General features: G+C 45.2%; 1 protein-coding gene across 1 annotated transcript in view; it reads left to right on the top strand.

Annotated features, from left to right (window-relative positions):
* NDEL1 (nudE neurodevelopment protein 1 like 1) overlaps positions 1-22,666 on the top strand; it is a 33,379-nt gene extending 10,713 nt beyond the window's left edge. The window contains exons 4-10 of the mRNA XM_050765380.1: positions 249-397; positions 2,046-2,182; positions 4,213-4,386; positions 8,514-8,605; positions 13,750-13,901; positions 17,830-17,864; positions 21,433-22,666. Coding sequence (XP_050621337.1) covers positions 249-397; positions 2,046-2,182; positions 4,213-4,386; positions 8,514-8,605; positions 13,750-13,901; positions 17,830-17,864; positions 21,433-21,440 — 747 coding nt within the window. The 3' untranslated portion in view covers positions 21,441-22,666. The remainder of the gene's footprint in view (positions 1-248; positions 398-2,045; positions 2,183-4,212; positions 4,387-8,513; positions 8,606-13,749; positions 13,902-17,829; positions 17,865-21,432) is intronic.
* Positions 22,667-27,775: the final 5,109 nt, after the last annotated feature.

Genomic DNA, 27,775 nt, shown 5'->3' with positions numbered 1-27,775 from the left:
GATTTTCAGGCAAGGGCTTTTTATATTACTTCTTTTCAGAGAGGTTGTTACTGGGTTTCTTTCTGAGAGGAGAATGGTTGACAGAATTTACCACGAGTTTAGGTACTTAGAATGAATGTGTCATTTAGTTGTTTAAGATTGTGGGTAAATTCCTCAGGTTCCCCCCCCACCCTTTTAACTTGAGTTGCCTCTTTATTAAAGAGGACTGTATATTAATGACATGTACTTTCCTATACTGATGCCTTCAGGAGAAGCTAGAGCATCAATATGCACAGAGCTATAAGCAGGTCTCAGTGTTAGAAGATGATTTAAGTCAGACTCGGGCCATTAAGGAGCAGTTGCATAAGTATGTGAGAGAGCTGGAGCAGGCCAACGACGACCTGGAGCGAGCCAAAAGGTAAACGAATGACTGCATTTTGTTAGAAAAAACCACGTTGGTAATTAGTGATTAAAATCTTTATTAGGCTCTTCCCCTAGATCTTAGTCCCAGAACATTTGCGACTGGTGTTTCATGTCACCTGTAACTCATCGGATGGAAAGGAACCCCAAATCCTCATCTCCCAGATAATGCCCTTCAAAGCTTTTCTCTTTCAATTTTTCTTTTTTCCTTCTTTCATATACTATGGTCGATCCTATTGGTTTTGTTTGGTTTTGTTTTTTTTGAGACAGAGTCTAGCATTGTCGCCCAGTCTGGAGTGTGGTGGCATGATCTTGGCTCACTGCAACCTCTGCCTCCCAGGTTCTAGAGATTCTTGTGCCTCAGCCTTCCAAGTAGCTGGAATTATAGGCATGTGCCACCACCACACCCAGCACATTTTTGTATTTTTAGTAGAGATGCAGTTTTGCCATGTTGGCCAGGCTGGTCTTGAATTCCTGGCATCAAGTGATCTGCCCGCCTCGGTCTCCCAAAGTGCTAGGATTATAGGCGTGAGCCACTGCGCCCAGCCTAGGTTTTTTTTTTTTTTTTTTTTTTTTTTTTTTCTTTTTGAACTGTCTCATGCATTCCCCCATCTTCCCTCTGTGCTCTTAACACTTCCTGTAGGTCCTCACATATTATACCTGGATTCTATAGTTATCTTCTAGCTGATATGTCTTTATATTTCTATTCCTTTTTATTCTCTTTTGTTTTAATACTGACTGATGGGTTTTCTTCAAACGTTGATTTCAGTTCACATTTTCTGAGCAACCTACAGTGGCTTGCTGTCTCTGTTGCCAAACTTTTATGCATCTGTAATTAGTTGTTTCTTAACCATTCCAAACTTAATTCCTATTACTTTATAATTGTTTCCTGATATTTCCTTCCTTAATATTTATCCAGTAAGTCTTAAGGGACTGACATGATGCTAAACTTGCAGATGCGGAGCTAGTCTGGTCACTACCTTTGGGGGTGACAGATATGTACATTCACTATGATAATACCCTAGGTAAAAAAAAGTGGGCAGGCTGCTCCAGGGCATAAAGGAGGCAGCAGCCAGATTGGTTGCGGAGGGCAACCAGTCAGCGGCTGAAGTGAAGTTGAAGTTACAAAGGGACACCCTGTGCAAATGTCTGAGTGGTTGCAGCAAGGAAAGGGAATGGCCTCTGGTCCTTTCGTGACTTAGGTGTGGAAAGTTGGGGTTTTCCTTTTGATTTAGTTCTAGGAAGTCAGTGTGAATAGGCCTTAGGTTCCCTGACTTGGGACTTAATGTTTTAAACAAACTCTTACATATATTACAAGTTTTGAAAAGTTTTCTTTCTGAAAATGTGTAAACTTAATTGTATTGTGTTCAAAACCCAGTGGAGATATAAATAGTGTAACAAACAGCCTTTCCGTAGGGAACATTAAGGAATAGGTGGGAATTTAAGAGAATATATTGCATAGATTACCCAAATGGTAGAGACACTAAGTGCCAGCAGTGGTCAAGAAGGGGCAGGATCATCTTCTCTGAATGGGACCAGGCCGGCTAGGTCAGGAAATGTCATGAGATAAACTGACAGTTTCCTTTGGTACTATCTGTTTGCACATGTTATTTATTTAATTCATGTACTCTAATTTTTCTTTTTAGGGCAACAATAGTTTCACTGGAAGACTTTGAACAAAGGCTAAATCAGGCCATTGAACGAAATGCATTTTTAGAAAGTGAACTTGATGAAAAGGAGTCTTTGTTGGTCTCTGTACAGAGGTTAAAGGATGAAGCAAGAGGTAAAATTTATAACTTAAAGAATACAATTGACCCTTGAACAATATGGGTTTGAATTGTATGTGTCCACTTATACTCTGATTTTTTTCAACCAAACACGGATTGAAAATACAGTATTCATGCCCTTCAAAACCCTGTATATGGAGGGCGGGCTTTTCGTATATACGGGCCGACTGTGGGACTTCGGTATGCGCCAATTTTGGTGTAGGTGGGGGTCCTGGAACCAATCCCCATGTATACTGAGGGACAACTGTGTTTGTCCTCCCTTACCTTACTGTCCCTATGCCAGAAGAAGCTTAGAGTCAACTTTTTTTTGAGGCATAGTCTCACACTTTCGCCCAGGCTGGAGTGCAATGGTGCAGTCTTGGCTCACTGCAAACTCCGCCTCCCAGGTTCAAACGATTCTCCTACCTCAGCCTCTTGAGTAGCTAGGATTACAAGTGCCCACCACCACACCCAGCTGATTTTTGTATTTTTAGTAGAGATGGGGTTTCACCATGTTGGTCAGGCTGGTCTCGAACTCCTGACCTCGTGATCTGGCCACCTTGGCCTCCCAAAGTGCTGGGATTACAGACGTGAGCCACCACGCCTGGCTCCATCTGGCTAAGTAAAAAAATTTTTTTTTGTGGAGATGGTCTCAGTATGTTGGTCAGGCTGGTCTTGAATCCTTGGCCTTAAGTGATCCTTCTGGTTCTGTCTCCCAAAATGTTGGGATTATAGGTGTGAGCCACTGTGCCTGGCTTCTTAACCATTTTAAAGTGTACACTCCAGTAGTGTTAAGTATAGTCAAATTGTTGTGTAAACAAATTTTTAGAAGTTTTTCATCTTGCAAAACTGAAACTATACCTTTTGAATAGCGACTACCCATTTTCCCTTCCCTTCAGCCCCTGGCAACCACAGTTCTACTTTCTATGATACCTCATGTAAGGGAAATTATACTGTATTTGTGACTGGTTTATTTTACTTAGCATAATGTCCTCAAGGTTAATCCATGTGTAGTATGTGACAAAATTTCCTTCTTTAAGGCTGAATAATATTCCATTGTATGTATTCATTTTCTTTATCTGTTCATCTGTGGGTGGACATCGAGTTGCTCCCATCTCTTGCTATTGCAAATGATGCCGCTGTGAACATGGGTGTGCAAATACCTCTTTGAGATCCTGTTTTGAATTCTTTTGGATACATGCCCAAAAGGGGGATGACTTTGTTCCTTTTTTAACATAAGCAAATATTCTGTAGGTTAAATTGCATAATCGGAAAAGATAACATTAATTTTGGGTTAAAAACTTGATATTGGCTGGGTGTGATGGCTCACGCCTGTAATCCCAGAACTTTGGGAGACTGAGGCTGGCAGATCATTTGAGGTTAGGAGTTCGAGACCAGCCTGACCAACATAGTGAAACCCTGTCTCTACTAAAAATAGAAAAAAAATTAGCCAGGTGTGGTGGTGTGCCCCTGTAATCCCAGTTACTTGGGAGGCTGAGGCAGGAGAATCTCTTCAACCCAGGAGGTGGAGGTTGCAGTGAGCCGAGATTGTGTCACTGCACTGTAGCCTGGGCGACAGAGCAAGAAGAATGACAAATATTTAAACCACTCCGAATACTTTTCTAAAACTAAATATTTCATAGTAATAATAGTTAATGCCAACTCATTTAAAATTACAAAAATGCACTTAGTTGATTTTGCAATAACCCCAAAACTACAGCATTTGAAAATAAAAGCAAATGAGTTGGGAAGAATATTTACTTTTGTGTGAATTGTACTGTGGACTCTGCACTGTTACTTTTTGCATACGAGCATAAGTAATTTCTCTCAGATTGTAACATTTTTAAATTCTAAAAGATCATTTAGACAGTAGTTTTGCCATTTTTATTCCCCCTAGAAATAAAGTTGTTAATAATTAAATAGGAAATTCGTTTTTGAGAAATAGTAATTTAGGAAGAAGATCTTTATGACATTTTAGATGTCACTTTTCTTGATATATTTGCTCCCTCTAGTGAATATTCCTGCCCTTGTTTGGAATATTTTACAGATTTAAGGCAAGAACTAGCAGTTCGGGAAAGACAACAGGAAGTAACTAGAAAGTCGGCTCCTAGCTCTCCAACTCTGGACTGTGAAAAGATGGACTCCGCCGTCCAAGCATCACTCTCTTTGCCAGCTACCCCCGTTGGCAAAGGAACGGAGAACACTTTTCCATCACCGAAAGGTTTGTAATGTCTTTTCTTTTTGAGGCCATGTGTTAGATGATCAGCTTAAGGGGGTTTGTTGCTGAAGGCGGTTGCTAAGGTTTAAAGAGTAATTTTAGTTTAAAAGTTGGTGAAGTCTAGTGCTATGTGAAACAGAAGAAGGAATTGTTTTCCTAGGCCACTCATACATAGGAAACAGTGAAATGATGGCTACATTTAAGATGAGATTTTTAAAAGTTAAAGGTTTTTAGGGAAAATTTATTTTTTGATGATAACAATAGATTTTGTGATTATAGCAGTACGTTTAGGTAGAAAATTTTAAAAACACAGAAAAAAGAAAATAAAAATCATGTTATCTTACCACTTACAGGCATCCACCATTAACATTTTGAGTTTTTTTTTCTATTGTGTGCTTGTGTGTGTTTGTGCACATCTCTTTGTCACATACAGATTTGGGGATCATATTTAAATACAGTTTTATTTCTTCCTTTTGCCACTTTCCATGTCCTGAGAGACCTGAGGCCTTTCTACATAGAATGTACAGAGAATCATTAAGTTGCCTTTCAGACTCATGTAAGACCAGCTTGGGTAGACATGCCCATTCTGTTACATGCTTCAGGAGCTGCCATTTTCAGAAGCATCATTCGGAGTAATTGATGATTTGCACATACAGAATACTCACATTGCCATCGCCAGCGCGTTTTTTTAAAATCCAGATAAGCAGAAAAACCATCTAGTAGCCACTAGATAGAACCTTACAATAGAATCCTAAAGCTCTCAATTGAGATTTGTTTAGATTTTGCAGCTCGCAATTCATATTTTGGCTACTCTCATCCCCCCATGCTTTTTTTTTTCCACCCTATATTGAAGCTGTCATCCCACCCTTTTTAAAATATGGGATTTTATCTTTCAGAATGGTGTGTGGGCAACTAGTACAGTGAGCTCTGTATGTCTGTGCTACTCAGTATATTATCACCAGCCCATGTGGCTATTTAAATGTATATTGAAATAAAATATAAAATTAAGTTTCTTGGTCACATTAACCACATTTCATGTGCTCAGTAGCCCTTGAGTAGATAATTCAACTTGTCTTTGCCTTGTTACGAGATGATATCAGATAAAGTATGTGCAGGTGCTATATGGTCATAAGGTGTTACTGATTGCACCAGTATGTGCCAGGTTTACTGCTGAGGACAAAGGGCAGGCAGTAGATTATTAGCAGTCACCAGGAGCCCTCATGGTCAGTTTTTCAGACTAGCCACTTGTGTATTCGAAGATTTCCCAATTACATCTGAGGACTAACAGTTTTAGTTTTATATTACTGATTAGAATTATGCAGATCTGAAAATCCTTTAGTTGAAGACTCATCAGAATAGTGAAAAGCCTCAGTTGAGGTGACACCCACAGGTGGTGCACATTTTTTTTTAATAGCCCGTTAAGAATTTTCGTTCAGGGACTTGGGGAGTCAACAGGACATGGAGCCTGCTCTGACACAGCATGAGATGTGCCAACTGTATGGCAGTAGTATTTGCTTAATAGATATGTTTTTAGTCTGGAACCAATAGCATGAATTTTCACAGGCTAACCTAAAAGCTGCTGTGTACTAGATCACTGCAATTTCATTACAAGAAAGCACGGAATTGGTAGGGCGCAGTGGCTCACGCCTATAATTCCAGCACTTTGGGAGGCTGAGGTGGACGGATCACTAGGTCAGGAGATCGAGACCATCCTGGCTAACACGGTGAAACCCCGTCTCTACTAAAAATACAAAACATTAGCCGGCCGTGGTGGCGGGTGTTTGTAGTCCCAGCTGCTCGGGAGGCTGAGGCAGGAGAATGGCGTGAACCTGGGAGGCGGAGCTTGCAATGAGCCAAGATTGCGCCACTGCACTCCAGCCTGGGCGACAGAGCAAGACTCTGTCTCAAAAAAAAAAAAAAGCACAGAATTGTGAGCAGCAGCAGGTGGTCAGAGAAATCGGTGAGATCTTAGAGCTGATCTTTCTGAAGTGGTCTGTCTTTAATTGTATTTTATTTTTTACAATGTTTCTTTTCCTTTTTTTTTTTCTTGAGATGGAGTTTTGCTTTTTTTTGCCCAGGCTAGAGTACAATGGTGTGATCTCAGCTCATTGCAACCTCCACCTCCTGGGTTCAAGCGATTTTCCTGCCTCGGCCTCCCAAGTAGCTGGGATTACAGGCACCCTCCACCACACCCAGCTAATTTTGTATTTTTAGTGGAGATGGGGTTTCACTGTGTTGGTCAGGCCAGTCTCAAAGTCCTGACCTCGGGTGATCCACCCACCTTGGCCTCCCAAAGTGCTGAGATTACAGGTGTGAGCCACTGTGCCTGGCTTACAGTGTTTGTTTCTAAAAAGCATTTAATGCACCTTACCATAAAAGCACAGGTTTAATAACACCTAAAATATAAAACTCGAATAGGGAAAAATGAGATCTAGAAATCCCTGCCAAGAACAGTACAGCAGTGTTTTATAGCACATCGAGCACCTATTATATGTCATGCATTTTTCTAGATGCTGGGAGCGCAGTGGTAAGACAAAGCCCCTACCTGCAATGAGATTGCATTCTAGAGGAGAAGAAGGATAAGAAACAACAAAAACCCCACTCAAGTATTCTCGTTGCTGATTAGCACTCTGTGGAAAAGAAACATAAAAAATAATAGCTAACCTTTATTGAGTACTTACTATGTGCATTTTTAAAGTACGTTAACTAATTTAAACTTCACAACAACTTTATGATGAGGTAGTTGTTATTTATCCCCTTTTACATATGGGTAACTTACCCAGTGGCTGAACTGGATTTGTATACAGTAGTTCAGCTCAAGAACCCTTAATCATGATGTCATATTATCTCTTAAAAATTAAGAAATGTGCATGACTGAAAACCTTACTGAGTGTGGAAGATGTGGGTAAATATGGTAAATACCATGATTCTGAATGGGAAGACTGAATTTTCTTACAATAACCATTCTCCCCAAGTCAATCTATAATTTCAACTTCTAATAAAAAGCCTAACAGGATTTTAAAAATTGGCATGTTGATATTAAAATTATTTTGGAATAGTAAATGTGCAAGAACGGCCGAGAAAAGTTTGAAATAGGCTCATAACAAGAAGGACCTTTGCCTTTTGAGATATCAAAATATATTTTAACATTATAATAATTAAAGTAGCATACTTCTGATAGAATAGGCTAATAATTCAATGGATCTGAAATATATTCATATATTTAGGGAATTTAGTTAATAGTTATAGTGCCGTTTCAGATGAGATGAGTTTTCCCTAAATGATACTAGGACAATTGGCTATCCATTTAGAGGAAAAAAATTAGATGTGTATCTTATAGACACTATAATTTCTAGGTGAATTAAATGATCTAAATGTAAAAAAAAAAAAAAAAAGAAAAATACTAAGAGAAAGTATGGGAAAGATTATGCCATTAAGATGGGGAAGCCAAAGGTTCTCCTACCAAAACACAGCGTTTACAAGATGAATGTCACACTGAGAGATACAATGTATATAAGAGAAAGGGTGAATATCCAGAATGTATAGAACTCTTACAGATAGATTACAGGAGGAAAGACAAACCAGTGGAGAAACGTACAAAGACTGAACAGCTGATTTTCAGAAGAGATTCAAATGACTAGTTACTATGGAAATAGAAAGTAAAGCAATGTGACTATGTCAAAAAAAAAAAAAAAAAAAGATAATACCTAGTATTATCAAGGGCACCCCCACATAGATTGCTAATGTGACTACAGGCTTTTTAGAGAGCATTTTGGCAGGGTCTGTCAAGGTGAAAAAAATGGACATATGCCTGAGCTGGCAGTTCTATTTTTAGGAATCTCTTTTTCCAGAAATACTTGTCTAGATGTGTAAGAGTATATGTCCTTGTAGCATTATTTGATATAATTTAATTATATATATATTTGATATAAAAATAAAAATTTGATATAATGTAAATATGCACCCATTGGAGAGTGGTTAAGCCTACTTATGGTATCTGTACTTTGTCCATAGTTGGAAATTGTTTGTTGATATTGCATTGAGTGTTACACTACGTTGTAACATCAACAACAAGACCCAAATATCAAGGGAACTGCAAGTGTAATCACTCAGCTTTTATTTTTCTCTAGCTATACCAAATGGTTTTGGTACCAGTCCACTAACTCCCTCTGCTAGGATATCAGCACTAAACATCGTGGGGGATCTCTTACGGAAAGTAGGGGTAAGTTTCAATTATTTATCACTAGGTGTTTCCACTGACAAGGTATTGAATTATTTCTTAATTTGAAGTGAGGGAAGAAAGAAAGGAGACTTTCCCGTGGTAAAGGCTGTCATGAAGCTGACAAGCAAAAGCATCCATTGACTGGCCAGAGGCTAGTTCAGATGACACTTCAGGATGCCCCTGCAGAAGAGCCTGTACTTTGAGCTCTGAGGTTCCCACCGGGGCATTCTTCCTGTTCTCCATTCCTGTTTCAACAGCACGACGCCTCTGTCCTTGTCTAGAATACTTTGTCTAAGGCCTGCTGTGTGTCTTCTACCACCCTCATCCTGGTCTTTACTGTTGTCTGCCGTCTTCCTGGTCATTCCCTTGTCTTGTGTTTGTGGGACTTTAACATTTGACTCATGGCATTACTCTCTATTCTTAGTCTTGCCCACCTTATTGTTCCTTGGCCACCTCAACCTCAGTGCCTTCTTCTTGGTGTGAGCCTTGCATTCCAGAACAGTTTTGCTTCTGAAATATTAAACCCAGCCAGACGTGGTGGCTCACACCTGTAATTCCAGCATTTTGGGAGGCTGAGGTGGGTGGATCACTTGAGGTTAGGAGTTTGAGACCAGCTTGGCCAACATGGTGAAACCCCGTCTCTACTAATAATACAAAAATTATTCTGGCATGGTGGCAGGTGCCTGTAATCCCACTACTTGGGAGGCTAAGGCAGAAGAATCACTGGAACCCAGGAGGCGGAGGTTGCAGTGAGCCGAGATTGCACCACTGCACTCCAGCCTGGCAACAGAGCAAGACTCCGTCTCCAAAAAAAAAAAAAAAAAAAAAAAAAAAAAAATCCGTTTTTCTGCTTAGTCAGTGTTTTACTCTGTATCATACCTACTCTTTAACCTCATCAAGAGTATTACCCCATTTTTTGGTGTGTTTGTTTTTATCTGCCATCTCTTCCTTTCACTTCCTTTCTTTCATCGGTGATCTCACACATCTCTTACTCTGTCACTGTTGACTTCATGGTCTCTCTGGCCACAAATAAGGTCTGCCATCTGAATTACTGGAAACAGTTGCAGAATCATGTGGATTTATGCCACTATCAAGTCTGCGTTTCTAGCATTAGCTCCCATTCCTGTTTCCCTTAGTGACTTTGACCTCTCCAACCCTTGCCATTTCCCAGTATCTACTACCCCCTTCACTTATTTTCGTGTGTGACACTTTCTAAAAAATGTAGAAATTGCATTATACTTTATCTAAAGCAGATATGGGAGGCCAAGACACAGGTCTTATGTTTGCCTGTTTCAGCTCATCATAGGGGTTATTTTCTGACCATCAGATTAAACCTGCATTTTAAAGTTAAAATACAAAGTAAAGTGCATAGGTCATTTCTATAGTACCTAAAGTAATCTTCCTTCACTCCCAAGATAGATTTTAAAATCCTCTGTGTTGGAGTATTTGTCTTTAATACTTGAAATAATATGCTTATTTTTCTGTTTATCTTGATTTACTCAACTTTAAGCAGAGATGAGGAATTTAGATCACCTCCTCCCAAATTTTAATTTTTATTTTTTGTTCTTATAAAAAAATTACTTTAATGTTCTTAAACTTTCATTTCCAAATGTATTAGGTTATATCTTTTTTTTTTTTTTTGAGACAGAGTCTCGCTTTGTTGCCAAGGCTGGAGTGCAGTGGCATGATCTCGGCTCGCTGCAACCTCCGCCTCCCGGATTCAAGTGATTCTCCTGCCTCAGCCTCCCGAGTAGCTGGGATTACAGGCACCCGCCACCATGCCTGGCTGATTTTTGTATTTTTAGTAGAGATGGAGTTCACCATGTTGGCCACACTGGTCTCGAACTCCTGACTTCGGGTGATCTGCCTGCCTTGGCCTCCCGAAGTGCTGGGATTACAGGTGTGAGCCACCATTTCTGGCCAGTATGAGGCTATATCTTAACTCTCTGTTCTCTCCCTTTCTTCCCCTGACACTCCCACTCCGCTTTCCCTTTCTGAGCCCTCTACTAGCTGTGTGAGCTCTCTGTTGGTTGGTTCTAAAAATGGAAAATTAGTCAAACAGCATTTGTAACAATGCCTATGTATGTGTTATTTACTGTGTCATCACAGAGGAGATGCTGGACTTTCGGGTCTTTATATTTGTGCCACTCAACAAATGTGTTTTGAGAATTTTGTTCTTTAACTGTAATTTACTCAAAATCATACCGGGTTTTTTAATATTTCATATTGTAGCTGACTGTATGCTGCTTTCTTTTCCTAGCATTTGTTTCCCCTTCTCTCTTTTGAGTAGAAAAAACCTGTACCTTTCTTTGCTCTCGTATCTTCTAGTTGCTTCTTCACACTCTTTGTGGGATGCCCTGATGGGCTTCGAGGGCTGCTGCGTTGTTGTTGCTCTCGAATTTCTCTCCATTTTACTCTTGGGTTAGTTCTGCCTATTCCTCAAGCCCACGTTGTCGTCTCTCTTTGTTCCTTGTTTGTTTTGCTTTAGTACTTTAATTTATTCAGAAGTGGTGCATAGAAGTTTAATTTGGCATCCTTGTATGGTTTACACATTCAGCTGACAATCTGTCTTCTAAGAGTTATCAAAATAACGACCTCCAAAAGTCATCAACACTTGGCGTCTGCTGCTGTCCACCAGCCTTTGTTGGCTTTTATGAATATTTCATTTATGCCTCTTTACACTTTGTCCGCTGACTTGAACTGGAAGCCGTTCTCGACTCTTGCATCCCCTTCACAGAGAAAATGAAGGCCATTTGTTTTAAACTTCTTTGATTTCTTTTCTCATCTTCTGCTATTACCCTCCTATTATTACCTCTGTTTGTAGCCATTCCTCCTTTTTGTCCCAGTGGTAAAAGTGCAAATTCCTACCTGTGGCTAATTTTGTCCATCTGTGCTTTGGATCTCATTTCTTCCAACCCTTAAATCTTTATTTCTCCTGTATCTTCAGCCTTTTACTATATATGTGTTAATATTTGTGTGTAATGTTTACATATTACACATTATATGTTATGTATTATACATGTATACTTTGATATTTCTGTATTGCATGCTATCCACATAAATATATATAATACTTATGTGGTACATATTGCATACTTTAAAGCTTCTTGAAAGCGTGTCTCCGTTTTTTGTTAGCATTTTGACTGCATGCACACTCCCCAGACACTTTAGCCTGGGCTCTGTCCCCTGCTTGTGCCGCTAAAACTGCTCACTGGTGATCTCAGTGCTGTCAAATCCAGTGGATGCTGTTCTGTCCTAATTTTACTTGAAGCATTCAACACTGACCTTTTTTTTTTTTTTTTCAGTGCCCTCTTTTCTCTGCTTCTCTGATGCTGTTTCATGGCTGCTCCCAACTTTCTTTCCATTCCTCTTAGTCATCTTGTAGGGTCCATCTGCTCACCCTTTCGACATTGGTTTTACTCAGAGTTCTGTCCTTGATTTTCTGATCTTCTTAATCACAACCATAGTTTCATCCACCCCTGGGTGGGGATATCTTTCAAATCTTAATCTCTAGACCACCCTTTTCCTCCTGAAAAGACCTGGTGCTTGTGCTTGGATGTCTCACTGATGTCTCAGACATAAGTTGTGCCTGCCGTGTGATAGATACTCAATATGTATTTGAATGAATGAACGCGTGTCTTGAATATAGGAATTGAATGGCTCTCAATTTCTACTGTGTATGTGTAGCTTTGATAAGCTGCTGAATTATTGCTGAATTATGCTTATTCAGAGTTCGTCCTACAAGGTCATTACCTGTCTTCCTTGTTTCTGTTGTCATTTTAGTAGGTCATTGTACTTTTGTCATAGGAAAGAAGGAGAAGAAAAAAGTTTGTCTGTTTTTGTTGCTGTTTCTTTTTTTTGAGACAGAGTCTCACTCCGTCGCCCAGGCAAGAGTGCAGCGGTGCTATCTAGGCTCACTGCAATCTCTGCTTCCTGGGTTCCAGTGATTCTTGTGCCTTAGCCTCCCGCATAGTTGGGATTACAGGTGCATGCCACCACGCCCAGCTAATTTTTAAAATTTTTTCTTTAGTAGAGACAGGCTTTCACCATGTTGGCCAGGCTGGTCTCGAACTCCTGGCCTTGAGTGATCCACCTGCCTCGGCCTCCCAAAGTGCTGGGATTACAGGGATGAGCCACTGCGCCCAGCCGTTGTTGCTGTTTCTTTAATAGCTCTTATTGAAATGTGGGGGGAGGAGGTCCAAATGGATTCTCGAAGTATATTTTACCTGTGGATTTAATTTAGCTGTGCATTCCCAGTCCTTTACTGTCGTGGATAATAGACATGAATTGTGTGTGTATATATTTTTTATATATATATATATATATATATATATATATTTTTTTTTTTTTTTTTTTTTTTTTGGAGAAGGAGGGGTTTGATCTGGGCAAAGTGTTTATGGGAAAGAGGCAGTTGATGTCTAAGTGCGTGGAAATACATGAGAAATGCCTGATCTCTTCATGCCATCTGTGTTGGCAGAGCCTGGTGCTTGCCAGATGTTGTGGTGACAGGTGCAAAACAAGGGTGCCCAATTTAGAGGTAAATGCTAAAAGACCAGTGTCATTTGCAGGTGAATTATTTAATTACAAAGGATATCAGTTAAATATTTTACAGAGTGCTCTCAGAAATAAAATAGCTTTTAATTTCATGTAAAGTGTTGTAAATGTTCTCATTCATTCTCATGCAGTAGAAAAAATGAAGAACCTAGAGAAAGAATTGGCTGCCCTAAAAAAAATTCTCAAGTGATATTTTTGGGTTTTTTAATAGTGCTTGCTCCCCAAACACACCCTGCTCCTAACACCAACCAACAGTCTACAATTTAGAAACGAACAATGGATGGGACAAGAGACCTGGGGTCTGCTGTTCGACCTCCCGTGCCACACTCTTCTTACTTGTGAGGGGAAGATTACGTGTATTTCCCTCAGTAACACTAAGAGGAAAAAATAAAATATTCTGAGCTCATTAGAAAGGGAGCATAAGTATTCTGCCTTTTTATTAGAAAGTTGATTGATCATGGCTGAACTAACCACCATTATCAACTGAGATGAGTAGGTTTTGAGGCTTGAAATAGAAATGGTTTGAAATGCAAATTTTTATGTGCAGCTACTGTTTTGACAACCGTATCATTCCTTCTTTTTTTTTGTAGGCTTTAGAATCCAAATTAGCAGCTTGCAGGAATTTTGCAAAGGACCAAGCATCACGAAAATCCTATATTTCAGGGAATGTTAACTGTGGGGTGCTGAATGGCAATGGCACAAAGTTCTCTCGATCAGGGCATACATCTTTCTTCGACAAAGGGTAAGTCCTGAATGTTTTAAGTGATAATTTTTTGAGTAGTAAAGTGACATTATTAAGTGAGCATAATGAAGCCTTGAAAAGGTAAACTCAGCTTGGCAAACCTGCCTGCAGCCTGTTACCATTCTAATCTTAGGGGACATGATGTCTGTTGTTGTCCTCTAGTCCCCGTGGAGTCTGTTGCCCCAGGAACCCTGAATCTGAGGCTTCTGTCCTGGGAAGCAGACTCTTGAAAGGCAGCAGTGTTAGGCTCTGGTGAGTCAAAACGACTGTGATAAGGTCCCTGTTCTCCAGGTGCTTACAGGCTGGCAGACTTGCAAATACTTTTTTGGGGTAGAAGAGAGCATCACAATTAAATATATGCAAACTGTACAACAGACATCCCCTGTGAGAATTTTGGAGAAATATAAAGCCCTGAAGTACTTAGGCTCTGGATCAAATACAGTTTAGGAGATACAACTTTTGTATAAAGTTAAGGCTCTTTTGAAGACTGAAATAAAATTGTCTTAAGATTGAAGCATCCTTAATGCAAAAAATTTCAGTTGGTATAGAAGTATATGAACTAAAAAGTCATTGTTTCCTGCCTTCACACTGTTTCTGCATTCCTTACAGTTATTCCAAGGCATGTCAAATCCTATTTTTATGCATCTGCTCTAAGTTGTTTGTAACACAGTTATGGGATTTTACTTTAAATATTGCTTTGCAATGTGCCTATCATGACTTATATTGCCATTATCTTTCCATGTCATGTATATTATTCTACCTCAATTTACTTATTTTTAAATACTGCATGGTAATACATGGTTGTACAAGTATGCCTTAATATGGGTCACTGTTAGGACCCGTGGCCTGGGATGCTCACGGTGCTGCTTAAGGTAGTTGTTACTGAAGCAGCCAACAGGCACCCGTGATCCCCTGCCACTGTCTCTGCTTTGAGTCATAGAGGTCATTCTTGCTTGTTTTTCTCTGAAAGCAGAACAGGTACAACTCTAGAAATGTTCACGATTTCTTAAAGCAGCTGGCATTTTCTGCCATCCCCAATAATTGTGGCCCATTTATAAAGGAGCAGATTTGACACACAGTGCACTGTGAAAAGGCTCTTCTCCTTGTAGTGGAATGTTTTGGTTGATCTCTGTCCCTTAAGAGAATTTCACCCTGAGGTATATACATTTCATTAAGGGTTTTGTATTAAAAACACATTCTGAAACCTCACTATACAAATTAGAACTTTATTCTTTTTTTAACAAATTTTTTAAATAATTTTTTTTTCTTTGGAAGAGATGCGGTCTCACTGTGTTGCCTAGGCTGGTCTGAAACTCCTGGGCTCAAGTGATCCTCCTGCCTCAGCCTCCCAGAGTGCTGGGATTGCCACCGCGCCCAGCTGAAATCAGAACCTTATTCTAACCATTGGGTTTCCTCGGGTGGAGTAAATATAAAATTGATTTTCCTCAGGCTTAGGAGTTTCAGGCAGACTTGAGGCAGCCCTTGTTTTTATACTGGAATGGTAAATGGAATGACTGGACGGTTTTACATGAAAGTAGCCATTTCCCCTAAATGATATGGAGAATGTTTAGGGTAGTCTTCATAAATGTTGGAAACAGTGCCTAATTATTTTTCCCTACAACTTATAATGACCCTCTACTAGAGTAGTTATTAGTCTCTCCTTGGAATCATATTTCTTGATGGGCCTCAGGTGCCTTACATGAGAGCAGGCATGAACCATAAATGGATAGGTTGGACAGGTGCCTGTGCATGTGGAAGCCCTTAAGAACAGTCACGAGGAGGGAAGGATGACACTGTCTGTTCAGGGTCACTACTCCTGCCTGCCACTTGCCTCCCAAGGCAGAGCACCTGGGCAGGGATTGCCAAGAGATGTGGGGACCTCAGGGTGAGCTGAAGCCAGGAACGGGCCTTGGGCACACTGGCTGCACCCCTGTCCCTTGAGAGCATCCGAGATGCAATTGTAGGCTTTACTTCTTGAGCTGAACCCGGAGTGGCTGTGCTTCCCAATCAGAACAGTTGCAGATACTTAGTGTTGGTTTTAAATGATAGACATTTTACATTGTGCCTTTTCCATTAAGAAATACGCTTTTGTGAAGTGGCTATCGTGTGAGTGTTTAGCTTATGTGATAAGTAGATTGTGTATGCACACTGGAATAGGAACCTACTGGTGCTGGTGTTTTCTTTCTAGTTGCTGTATTCCTGAGGAGAACTTTTTTGTGGGTTTTGCTGTGTTTTCACTTTCTGGCCGCTTTGCTTCGATTCTGGCTTCTGGCCTGCCTGGCTTTTTACCTCTGGCCTTTCTTCCTGCCGACCTGTTGACCAGATAAACACCAAGATGTTGTGTACCACCTGCAAAAGGAAGGGCAGGCTATCGCAGTTCCTAGGTCCATGACACACTCTGGCAGGTTAAAGAACACAAAAGCCTGTCTGTATAGAAGTGTAGAAGCATGGCTTGTCGTTTCAGCAGGAGAAGAGCGCCCCATTGGAAAAAGCCTCCACTGCAGAACCTGCCCTCCCTCCCTCTCACTCCTGAGTCCACTGTAGAACCTGCCCTCCCTCCCTCTCACTCCTGAGTCCACTGTAGAACCTGCCCTCCCTCTCACTCCTGAGTCCACTGTAGAACCTGCCCTCCCTCCCTCCCTCTCACTCCTGAGTCCACTGTAGAACCTGCCCTCCCTCCCTCTCACTCCTGAGTCCACTGTAGAACCTGCCCTCCCTCCCTCCCTCTCACTCCTGAGTCCACTGTAGAACCTGCCTGCCCTCCCTCTCACTCCTGAGTCCACTGTAGAACCTGCCCTCCCTCCCTCCCTCCCTCTCACTCCTGAGTCCACTGTAGAACCTGCCCTCCCTCCCTCTCACTCCTGAGTCACTGTAGAACCTGCCCTCCCTCTCACTCCTGAGTCACTGTAGAACCTGCCCTCCCTCTCACTCCTGAGTCACTGTAGAACCTGCCCTCCCTCTCACTCCTGAGTCACTGTAGAACCTGCCCTCCCTCTCACTCCTGAGTCCACTGTAGAACCTGCCCTCCCTCTCACTCCTGAGTCCACTGTAGAACCTGCCCTCCCTCTCACTCCTGAGTCCACTGTAGAACCTGCCCTCCCTCTCACTCCTGAGTCCACTGTAGAACCTGCCCTCCCTCTCACTCCTGAGGTGTCTGTAGCACCGTGGCGATAGGTCACTAGTGCCGCTAGAAACCTGTGGCAGGGTTGTTTGGGGGAGAGATGTCATCAAAGTAGGTTTGTGTGCGTGTCCGTGTGTGTGGGTGTCCGTGTGTGTGCGTGTCCGTGTGTGTGCGTGCCCGTGTGTGTGCGTGTCCGTGTGTGTGCGTGTCCGTGTGTGTGGGTGTCCGTGTGTGTGCGTGTCCGTGTGTGTGCGTGTCCGTGTGTGTGGGTGTACGTGTGTGTGCGTGTCCGTGTGTGTGCGTGTCCGTGTGTGTGGGTGTACGTGTGTTCCACCTTCCCACCCGCTGAAACTTTAGATGCAGTGAAGCCTTCTAACATAAAACAATATACCTTAACTGGGCATATTGCTTGGTGGGATTCAAAAGTATTTTGTAAATTCTGGTCACTGGAGGGCTTCTTGGAATCAGGATTTTGTCTAGTCTCTGATCACTTCTGCCAGTTCCTGAAACGTGGGCTGCCGTGCCTGCTTCCCAGGTGCCGAGCTGTTTCCTTCAACCGTGGTCACCCTTTGTCTCACCATCTGAAAGGACACACATTTCATGTGGAGTGTGGTCCCTGGATTCTCTCAAAACCATTCTTTTTTTTCCCCATAACTTTATGCAGTTTCTTATGTAACGTGTCTCTATTTTTGTAAGCCACTCTGAGTTGTTCTGGGCTGTGTGTAGGTGGGCATGGACTAATTTTAGGGCACGGTGTGGAAATAGTATTTGTATTACTGTTTAATATGTTTTCCTTTCTTTTATTAGGCAAGAAAAAGTCATATTTCCCACGTTATTCATGGGTAACTGAATTTGTTTGCTGTGCTCTTTTTCATTCTTTCTTAATCCTGGTGTGTGGTGGAAGACACATTAACAGTCTGGTTTTACTAACTGCATGGGGCTGACCCAGCTTTAACTGACTTACAGCCCATCCGTGAGCTTTCACGGTCCTATTCGACTTGACTGGATGCCGTTATTATTAGTTCAGCTGTGAGACACAAGAGCAAATTAGTTGCAGTGGTCCTGGGGTGGCTGGGAGTAGCATGCCAGGTGGCACGCCTGAGTGGGCTAGGGCGCTGCAGTGTTGATTTCAGAGTCTGGCGATGGCGGTTTAGGGTTACTGTCAGGCCCTGGGACCACCTTTGACTGTCTTCCTGGGACTGGGATTCTTCCCGTTACCCAGTTGCTTCTGTATTCTCACATCAGGACCAGTGTGAGCACTCCCTCACCTCTGTGCTCACGCATGGAGTCCCCAGTTAAAATGGAATGGTAGATGGGGACGTGTGTAAGATCTGCCTTACATTTCAGAAGTGCTTTGCAGTTTGCAGAGCCTGGACTGAGGAGTGGAGCAGGCCGGAGCTGCTCTGAGCCCACACTCATCCACTGAAATAGGGAGACTCGGGTGTGGCGTGTGCCTACCTGCCAGCTCTTCTGGATAGCTGGAGGCCACCCTCCTGCCCTCTCCAGTGTCCTCATCCTTGCTGCTTTGACAGACTTAATGTTTCCATCCTTTATCTCGGCTGCTTTAGATTTATTGTCCCGAGTAGCTTCTAAATGTGCCTTGTCTCTTGCCTCTTTTCACTTCTTCCACTGCCATTTTACAACTGACCTTAGCGCTTTTTCTGAGCTGGATTCTCTACATTTCAGTCTCCTTAACTAGTCTTTGGTGGTAAGATCATGAAATTTTATAGCTCTGGAACCTTTTTCTACATATATGACTCCCAGATCTGTATCTTCCAGCATGCCCCGTCTCTCTTCCTTCAGTCCGGTCTTGTCCACTGGAACATTGCCCTGTGGCCCTTCGCTGCTCCCTGCAACTGAATATGTTGAATATAGAGAGTCTCTTCTCTTGAAAATCTTTTCCCCGTGCACCGCTTTGCAGGCCCCCGAGGGGACTTCACCAGACCTGTCCTCCCATCTAGAAGGCCAGCTTTCTTCTCTCTCTGTTCTTTAACTTTCTACTTCTTGATTCAAGAGAGAGGTGCTAGGTGAGACGCTGGTGGATTGACGTTCTCTACTCCACCCGCCTTCACATTAAGCGTTCCGTTTCTGTCCAGATAGAAATTTACCGGTTCTCTCTAGCCTGGGCTGCACCACTTGCTTTTCCCATTAGAGCCGGCCTGCACTGGGAGTGCTGAAGTGGTTGCTTGCTGAGGGCTTCTAGGTGGCCTCTCGCCAGGAGGAGGCTAGGAAAGGGTCCTGGCCTGGGCATCTGGAGGCAGCTGTGGGCCCGACTTCCCCATCGTCTCACTAGGTGAGCCTAGGCTAATGGCTGGACCTTGTCTTGCTTTGGTTGCCTTGGCAGTGGAACAGTGGGACGAACCTGATGTTCCTTAAGGTCCATCTCACTTGAAAATGCCAGAATCCCATCCTCAACCTGCTCGAGGAGCCATCTCCTAGTTGCTGCTTTTGCACACCCCCGTGGCCCAGGTGCCAGCTTCTTGGCATGCAACAGTGCTCCCTCTCTGCCGGGTTCCGGGGGCTGTCTACAGTGCCGGTTTGGGGGCTTGCCCTGCCCCTGTGGTGTGTGAGGCTCTGCCGGGTTCCGGGGCTGTCTACAGTGCCGGTTTGGGGGCTTGCCCTGCCCCTGTGATGTGTGAGGCTGGGAATCTGAGGTTCACGTGCTGAGAGCTGCGGCCGTTTGTGGGGCCTGCCTGGTTATCCCTGAGGTTTCTAGAAGCAGGTGTCAGGGCCTCTGGGACTAGCCAGACAGATGGAGCCTATTATATGAGGGCTACCATGGCAAATAGGATATGGCCTTGGCCCCAGAAGAGGCACAGGCCTGTGACCTTGGGAGAACGGGAAGGATGGTTTCAGACTTGCAAATGTGTTGAAGCTTAAAAATCAGACCTCTCCTAACCCAGCGAGGAAAGGGACAATCTGGCTGTTTGTCGTTGAAGTAGGACAGTGTGCAACAGGGAGAAATGACATTTGTCAGAGCCTTTCTCCTGAGGCTCTTGGTCTCTGTATGCATGGGTGGAATTTAAACTCCACACATATACTCTGAGTTTAGTTTCTTTAGACGCGAACTTTGTTTCTTCCAAGTAGGCAGGGACTGTTTGTCAAGTCTCCGCATGCCCGTGTCCCTGTGAGGTTGTCCTCGCCTCGCCAGCGTACGAAACAGCTGTCTCTGCAGGGAGTGTGTGTCTGCACTTTTTCTTGTTTTTAAGGAGAACCTCTCCCTGAGTCTGTGGAGCCCTCTGGAGCGGGCGGGGGCAGTGGCGCGCAGGCGTGGCCCCTTGCCGTGGTTGGCTTTGTCTCCTAAATTGCTAGTGGGACCAGTTTTCCTAGGAAGCTTTTCAAGGTGGAAAGGCTGAAGTGGCTCCTCAGAGACGTTCCAGGCTGCACACTCCCTCCCTCTCGCTGCTTCCTGTGGCTGCGCTGCACGGTGGGTGAGGGGACGCTGGGGGCTCCCTGCATCGCTGGGCTCCGGGTGCGCTGGGTCCTGGCTGCAGGCTGTTGGGTTGGGCTGGGCTGTCTGCACACCAGGCTGCATTGAAAAGCCTACTCATCTGGCATTGCTTGCTAAACCGTTTTTAAAAAGTTCTTTTTCTCCACCTTATTAAGATATTTGTGTATTAATACATTATATTTGGAAAATGTAAGGAGATTTGGAAAATGATGAAAAAAGGATAAAGTAGTAAACAGAATTCACCCACAGCCCAGAGGGAAGAAAAGTAACGATTCTTAAATTTTCTTTCTGTGATATATATGATCCTATGTACATATATGTTGGTGTGTGTGTATACATGTGTGTGTGCATATATATAATGTGTGTATATATACATTTATTTATACACACTCCCCGCCCCACCCCTGCACTGTGGATTTAACTACATGGATAGTAATGTCTGTCCAAGGGGCCATAGTCTAGAATCTAGAATATATACTATTTGCTTTTTTTTCTTTCATGTCATTGAACATACAGAGTTTGGTAACCTGCATCTTTTCCCACTTAGTTACATTCTGAATATTTTCCCATGCTATTAAAAACTTGTGGAGTGTGTTTTTAATGGCTGTGTAATATCTTATTGTTTAGTTGCACCATTATTTATTTAACTAGTTCGCTATTGCCAGGCATTTAGACCTGCTCTGTGGGGAAATAATCAGGACTGTGGCTTCAGTGGCCCGTGTGCAGAAGTTGCCAAGAAGGGTCATGTGGTCCTGGTTCCCCAGGATTCCCAAATGCTCAATTCTCTAACCAGCTGGTGCTTTCCAGGCAGCCAGTCCCCCTTGGGCCATCAGGACCCTACTGCGGGCAAGGAATAGTTTGAGAAAGCAGATGAATTTCCTACTGTGTGTGAGTGATTTTAAACGAATTTGTTTTTCTTTTCCTCTTTCTTCCCTTCTGTGCTCTGGTTGCTCCCACAGGGCAGTAAACGGCTTTGACCCTGCTCCTCCTCCTCCTGGTCTGGGCTCCTCGCGTCCGTCGTCAGCGCCGGGTATGCTGCCTCTCAGTGTGTGAGTGCCCAGCCTCCAGGTGGGGGCTCCTGCCCTCCTCCAGCAACCCAGGACACCCACGCCTCACCCCTCGGTGCCTGGGCCCAGCCCCGTGCCCCTCCGTCTGCCTCCGCACGGCTGGCAGAGGGCAGGCTGCATGCAGTGGCGGCTGCTGGGCCCTGCCCAGCCCCGGAACTCTGCGCTATATCAATACTGGCTATTTTCTCTTCTCGCCGTAGTGCCGTTGGTTTCACATGATTGCACTTTCGTGGGTCACAAGGTGATACATACGTGTATTACTTGGTCACTGGATGCAGAAGTACCCATTCATCGCACCTGCCTCGTAGCCCCCACTCTGCTGTGCTGATAGGGTTTAGTTGTGTTTAGGACATTGCAAATCTTCTAGAAGTTCTCCCCCAAATCAGGTCAATGTGTGCCCTCCTGAGCTCCCACCCAGGCATCTCCAGTGCTCATGATCATGTGTCCCCCAACTCCGCCCCTCACGGTTTGGGCCTGTTTCTGGCAAAGAGTCAGGAAGGTTACTGAATTAGGGAACATTTTCTGCACCTTCTGATTTTACTTAAGCAGCTACCATTCCATGGACTTGCCTCCCAGAGCAGCACAATGCCCGTCTGAGCCCCATGTGGCAGGAGCCTCTGGGACGGGGCACACACGGGCCGAGCCTCTGTGCTATCTCGTCCTCCGGGCGCCTCAGACTCGGGGTGAGGGAGGCGGGCAGCCTCTCGCCAGCCTTCCCGTCCTTCAGTTCAACCACATCTTTGGAGCGTTTTTGTTTTCTCTCCCAAGGGCCGTCCCGTTGTGTTCGGAAGGGTGAGTGGCTGGTTCCAGGGCGGGCTGGTACCAGCTCCGGGGTGGACTGAACAGCGGCGGCTGTCCCTGTGCATCCTTTGATTACTCTCATGCTGCATTTACTGTTTACATTTGTTTTATTGTACATAGGTTTGTAAACATTATTGCCTAAGATATTTGTATATAACTTGGGCTTTGTAGCTTTTATTTATTCAGAACTCATATGGCATGTTAATGACTCTGATGGTGTCCTACTCTGGGCAGCTGTATAGGATCATCATGTGGTTACAAAAAATACTTCCCCTCAAAAAAAGTCTTTTAATGTGGAAACAATAAATTTCACAGAAAAAAAGGATTGATGTTGCTTTATTCAGTCTCTGCCATCCCATGAGAGGAGAGTTGGGGCCCATAAAGTCAGGTTGCAACGACAGCAGCTGTGGAATGGGACAGAGATCGGGCGGCCTCTGGAGATGTCTTATGTGTGGAGCGGGCGTCCTCATGCTGTTTCTTGGCACTGGCTTCTGGGCTTGGCTGTGATTGCCAGGAGCAGTTCGAGAGTGGCCTGGGCCCCATGTGAAAATCTGGAAGGAAGGACCAGGATGTTGAGGGTGGAAGTTCACGAAGTCCCAGAGTAACTGGGATGGATCCGGGAGCTGGTCCTGCAGCTGGGCTGCCATTCATGACACATGCTGTCATTCTGGGATCAGAAGTCTCTTCGAACTGGCACTTCTTCTCATCCCTCAGGTTAATGCCAGCAAGTGAGAGAAGGTGTCAGATATTTGGAAGCAAGACACAAGGTAACACATTGAAGAACGCGTAAACTGGGGTTCTGTGTGAATGCATCAGATTCTGAGCACTGTTTGCTTATAACAATAGAAACAGTATATTTTATAGTTTTAAAACTATAAGTAAATGAGAATGAAGTGAATCAAAACCCTGAGTGACTTTGGGAGGCTGAGGCGGGCGGATCACAAGGTCAGGAGTTCGAGACCAGCCTGACCAACATGGTGAAACCCCGTCTCTACTAAAATACAAAAATTAGCTGGGCGTGGTGGTGTGTGCCTGTCATCCCAGCTACTCGGGAGGCTGAGGCAGGAGAATCGCTTGAACCCAGGAGGCAGAGGTTGCAATGAGCCGAGATCATGCCATTGCACTCCAGCCTGGGTAATAGGGCTAGACTCCGTCTCTAAAATAAAATAAAGTCCTGAGTGAATAAGAATTATTAAGTAGGATCCATTGTCAAACATTTCTCTATTAATCTATGGACAGGAATATCTGCTGTTAGTTCCTGGAGATTTTGTCCTGAGCTGAGTCTCCAGGGACACTTGCAGTGGGTGTGTGCTGTGCTCGGCTGAGCTGCAGTGGCTGAGAGGACAATCCTAAGCCTCTTGTTGATGTGCAGCAACGTCCAGCTTCTTTCCCAACCCTCATGGGAAGGTTTGGATTAGATGAGCGGTTTCAGCATTTAGCTGGCCTCTTTATTTACGTAGGAAGCCCAACTAAAACACAGCAAGCAGGTCTTTAACTCTGGTTAAAGCACAGATGATGTTTGGAGCCCTGAGTCTTCATCCCTAGCTCCCCAAGTGATTTCTCACTTCCTTTGCATCTTGAACACCCTGGGCTCATCTTTTTTTTTTTTTTTTTTTTGAGATGGAGTCTCGCTTTGTCTCCCAGGCTGGAGTGCAGTGACGTGATCTCCGCTCACTGCAACCTCCGCCTTCCGGGTTCAAGCAATTCTCCTGCCTCAGCCTCCTGAGTAGCTGGGATTACAGGTGCCCGCCACCACACCCAGCTAATTTTTGTATTTTTAGTAGAGACGGGGTTTCAGCATGTTGGTCAGGCTGGTCTCGAACCCCTGACCTTGCGATCCACCCACCTCGGCCTCCCAAAGTGCTGGGATTACAGGCGTGAGCCACCGTGCCCGGCCCCACCCTGGGCTCATCTTATCCAGACTGTTTTGCCAATTGCTGGCCACTCAGTTGATATGTGGAGGAAGGGCCCAGGCTACAGGGGCCCACATGTCATCCACTGCATGTCACCACCACTTTGTGTCCAGAAGAGCCTGGGCCAGGTCCCTGGAGGGTAGCAGTGTGCCTTTGGGCTTATTTCTGGTCCCTTTGGGAAGAGATTTTCACTTTAAAAATTAAAAAAAATTTTCTTAGCCAGTCTGATTTAGCAGTGGGGAGTTATATACCAACTTCAATGACTTTGGTTTGTTTTTTGAGATGGAGTCTCGCTGTCACCCAGGCTGGAGTGCAGTGGTGTGATCTCGGCTCACCGCGACCTCCACCTCCCAGGTTCCAGCGATTCTCCTGACTCAGCCTCCTAAGTAGCTGGGATTACAGGTGCCCGCCGCCATGCCCGGCTAAATTTTTTTTTTGTTGTTGTTGTATTTTTAGTAGAAGCTGGGTTTCAACACGTTGTTCAGGCTGGTCTTGAACTCTTGACCTCAGGTAGTCCACCCACCTCAGCCTCCCAAAGTTCTGGGATTACAGGTGTGAGCCACCGTGGCCGGCCTTAGTGACCTTTTTTTGTGGCTATAGCAGCTCTTGGCAAATGATCCCCTCGTGAGGAAACCGGCCGACTCCCTGGACCTCATCTCCCGCCTTCTGTTTGGACTGTGGGGTGTCAGGTGCTACTGCGGACCTGGTCAGAGAGAGCAGCTGCCACCTGGCGTGAATGCCGCTCTGTACTGTTTGCCTGTCTAGCTAAAGAGTGCCCCTGGGTGGGTTTTCTTCCTGGGGCTGCCGGGTATCTGGTTTCGCGTGGCTCTCCATGAAACTCGGGAGCGAGCGATCTGCGTCGTGTGCCCTTCCTCCCTGCTGGTGGGGCTCATCTCCCTTGCGGCGGGCAGCCTCTCGCGTCCAGGTGTTTTCGTTTCAGCCGCTCAGTCCTATCCCTCACTCCCAAATGTCGTCTTAGAAGAGAGTCGTAGCCAGCACTCCACTCCCCCCAGCCCAGAGTGGCCGGAAATGACCCCTGACCGATGCAGCTGAGACCCAGGAGCCAAAGCTGGGACGCTGAGTCACAGTGAGGCCCGCGAGAACTGCACAGAGGTGACCTGAGGACAGGACACAGTGCTCTGACCTCAGGTGGCAGAAAGGACAATGGGCCTGGGTTTGAGGTGCCTGAGCTTGCGCGGCTAATTCATCGTGAGGCCAGGCTTGGGCACGAGCCCAGTCTTTTGCTGCGGTACCTTTCCAAACGAGGCCTCAGTGGCCTTGACTCCCACTCTCTGTGCCATGCCTCGGGAGAGGAGCAGGTTTTGAAGGCTTGGAAGTGATGGGTGGCGGGGCTGGCACAGCCTTTGCAGCAGGAGGAGTCAGTTCACGTAGCCTTCCTCCTGTGCCCGCTGCGCGTGCTGACTCTGCCTCTCTTGGCAGCTGCCCCAGAGACGCCACTAGTGCGGGTCTCCTGAGAGCCAACGTGGAAGCTGGCACTTCTGGGAGGGGGGAGGCACCCTGCGTGGAGCCACAGCTTTAGGGAGCGCCCTGTAGCCAGCTCTGCCCCCTCCCCGACTGTAACAGTGTTGTGCCCTGTCTCATGGTGTGTGTTGGTGATACAGCATTCCTGAAAAGCAGATTCCAGTGCGGCTCCAGAATTTCCTTCTAAGCTGCTGATGCTCATTCTGCAAGTTTTTTTTTTCCTCTGGAGACGGATTTTCACTCTTGTTGCCCAGGCTGGAGTGCAATGGCGTGATCTTGGCTCACTGCAACCTCCACCTCCCGGATTCAAGCACTTCTCCTGCCTCAGTCTCCCAAGTAGCTGGGATTACAGGCATGCGCCACCACGCCCGCCTAATTTTGTATTTCCCGTTTTGCAAATTTTGCTGCTGGGCTTTATTGATCTCGCCAGGAGTCGGGCAATGACACCATCACAGCTGCTGCCTCCTGACAGTGATTGTGAGACACGGGAGATGTGGCCCACGTGAAGCCGGGGTGCCTTGGCACCAGTGCAGTATGGCACATACTTGGGAGAGGCAGCGCTCTGCGTGGGGATCTGTGAGACCCAGTTTATCGATTATGTCACGTTGCCTCTTAAATAGGGCTTTGTGGCATCCAGTTAGCCGGAATGGAGCCAGTTACTGGGCTGCCTCGTCTCAGCAGGGACTGAGGCTGAGGCCACGCTTTCTGCCCAGTTTACAGGCTCTGTAGCTACAGTGAGTGTCTCTGAAAAGCTGTATGATGGACTTACACCCTTTCAGTAGCTTCATAGAAGTTTCCCAACAAGAATGGGTGCTTCGCAGTCTGCTTGATTCCCAAATGGCAGGTGCCTACAGAAGGAAGTGGGCTTCTCTGTCTGGTGCTGACAGCCGGCTCAGGACGGCATTTTGGCAAACACTGAAAATCTGGGAAAGCTCTTGGCGCGGAGGTTGTCCGCCAAAGCTGGAAAGGGAGGGGTGCTTTCCTGCCTTCCTCCCAGAGACTGGGAAGCCTGTGTGGGTGGGGCCTCGTAAGGGGAGACCTGCCTGGAACTCGAGGGAGAGGAGTCATCGCCACTTCCTGACCATTCCGGCCTGGAGCCTGCTCTGGCTTTTTTCTTCTTTGGGGGGCTGAAAGAAGAGCAGGAAGGTGTGGTTTGACAACAGTGAGGTCTTCTCCAGTCTTGACCTGGTCTCTCAGCAGCACCAGCCTCCGGGAAAAGGGCCATGGGTCAGTCATACCCAGAGCCGTAGGAAGGGCTGGCTGGGAGAACAGCTTGGCCTTACAGCCCACAATTCATCTTAGCCGAGGTTTCCTGGGACAGGAAAAATTGGTGACACAAAGATGTGACGAATCTATAGGCTGATGCCATCAGGAATTGGAAGTGTCCCCTCAAGCCACCAGGCTGGAAATAGGTGTTATCGGCTGGGTATGGTGGCTCACACCTGTAATCCCAGCACTTTGGGAGGGAGGCCAAGGCGGGCAGATCACTTGAGGCCAGGAGTTCAAAACCAGCCTGTCCAACATGGTGAAATCCCGTTTCTACAGAAAAAAAAAAAACAAAACCCCAAAAAAGAAAAAAATTAGCCAGGCCCAGTGGTGGGCACCTGTAATCCCAGCTACTCGGGAGGCTGGGGCAGAGAATGACTTGAACCCCGAGGTGGAGGTTGAAGTGAGCTGAGATCGTGCCACTGTGCTCCAGCCTGGGAGACAGAGCAAGACGCTGTCTCGGCGGGGGGGAGAAAAAAGTTGTCATCCCTCCAAAGCAGTTTAAAATAGTCCCCTGGAATGGCTGCATTAAAGAAAAAACAAACAAAAAACGGCATCTACGGTATGGCAAGGACAGAGCATTTAAAGCCCTAAATGAAGCCCCAGAACTGCCTCCTGTCATCTAAACTCAGGCCCAACGAAAGAGTAAGCCTTTCCCGTCTTGCGAGTTGTCTCCCCGGGAACCACGCTGCTGCTGCGCAGAAGCTGACCAGCTTGACCTTCTGATCCACGCAGCGCCCAGCTGCCGTCAGCTGCCTTCCCTGTGCTCTGAA

This window comes from Macaca thibetana, chromosome 16 (assembly GCF_024542745.1).
Source record: "Macaca thibetana thibetana isolate TM-01 chromosome 16, ASM2454274v1, whole genome shotgun sequence".
Taxonomy (NCBI): Eukaryota; Metazoa; Chordata; class Mammalia; order Primates; family Cercopithecidae; genus Macaca; species Macaca thibetana.
The sequence above is the reverse complement of the archived record's forward strand: the minus strand, read 5'-3'. Positions and strand labels throughout refer to the sequence as shown.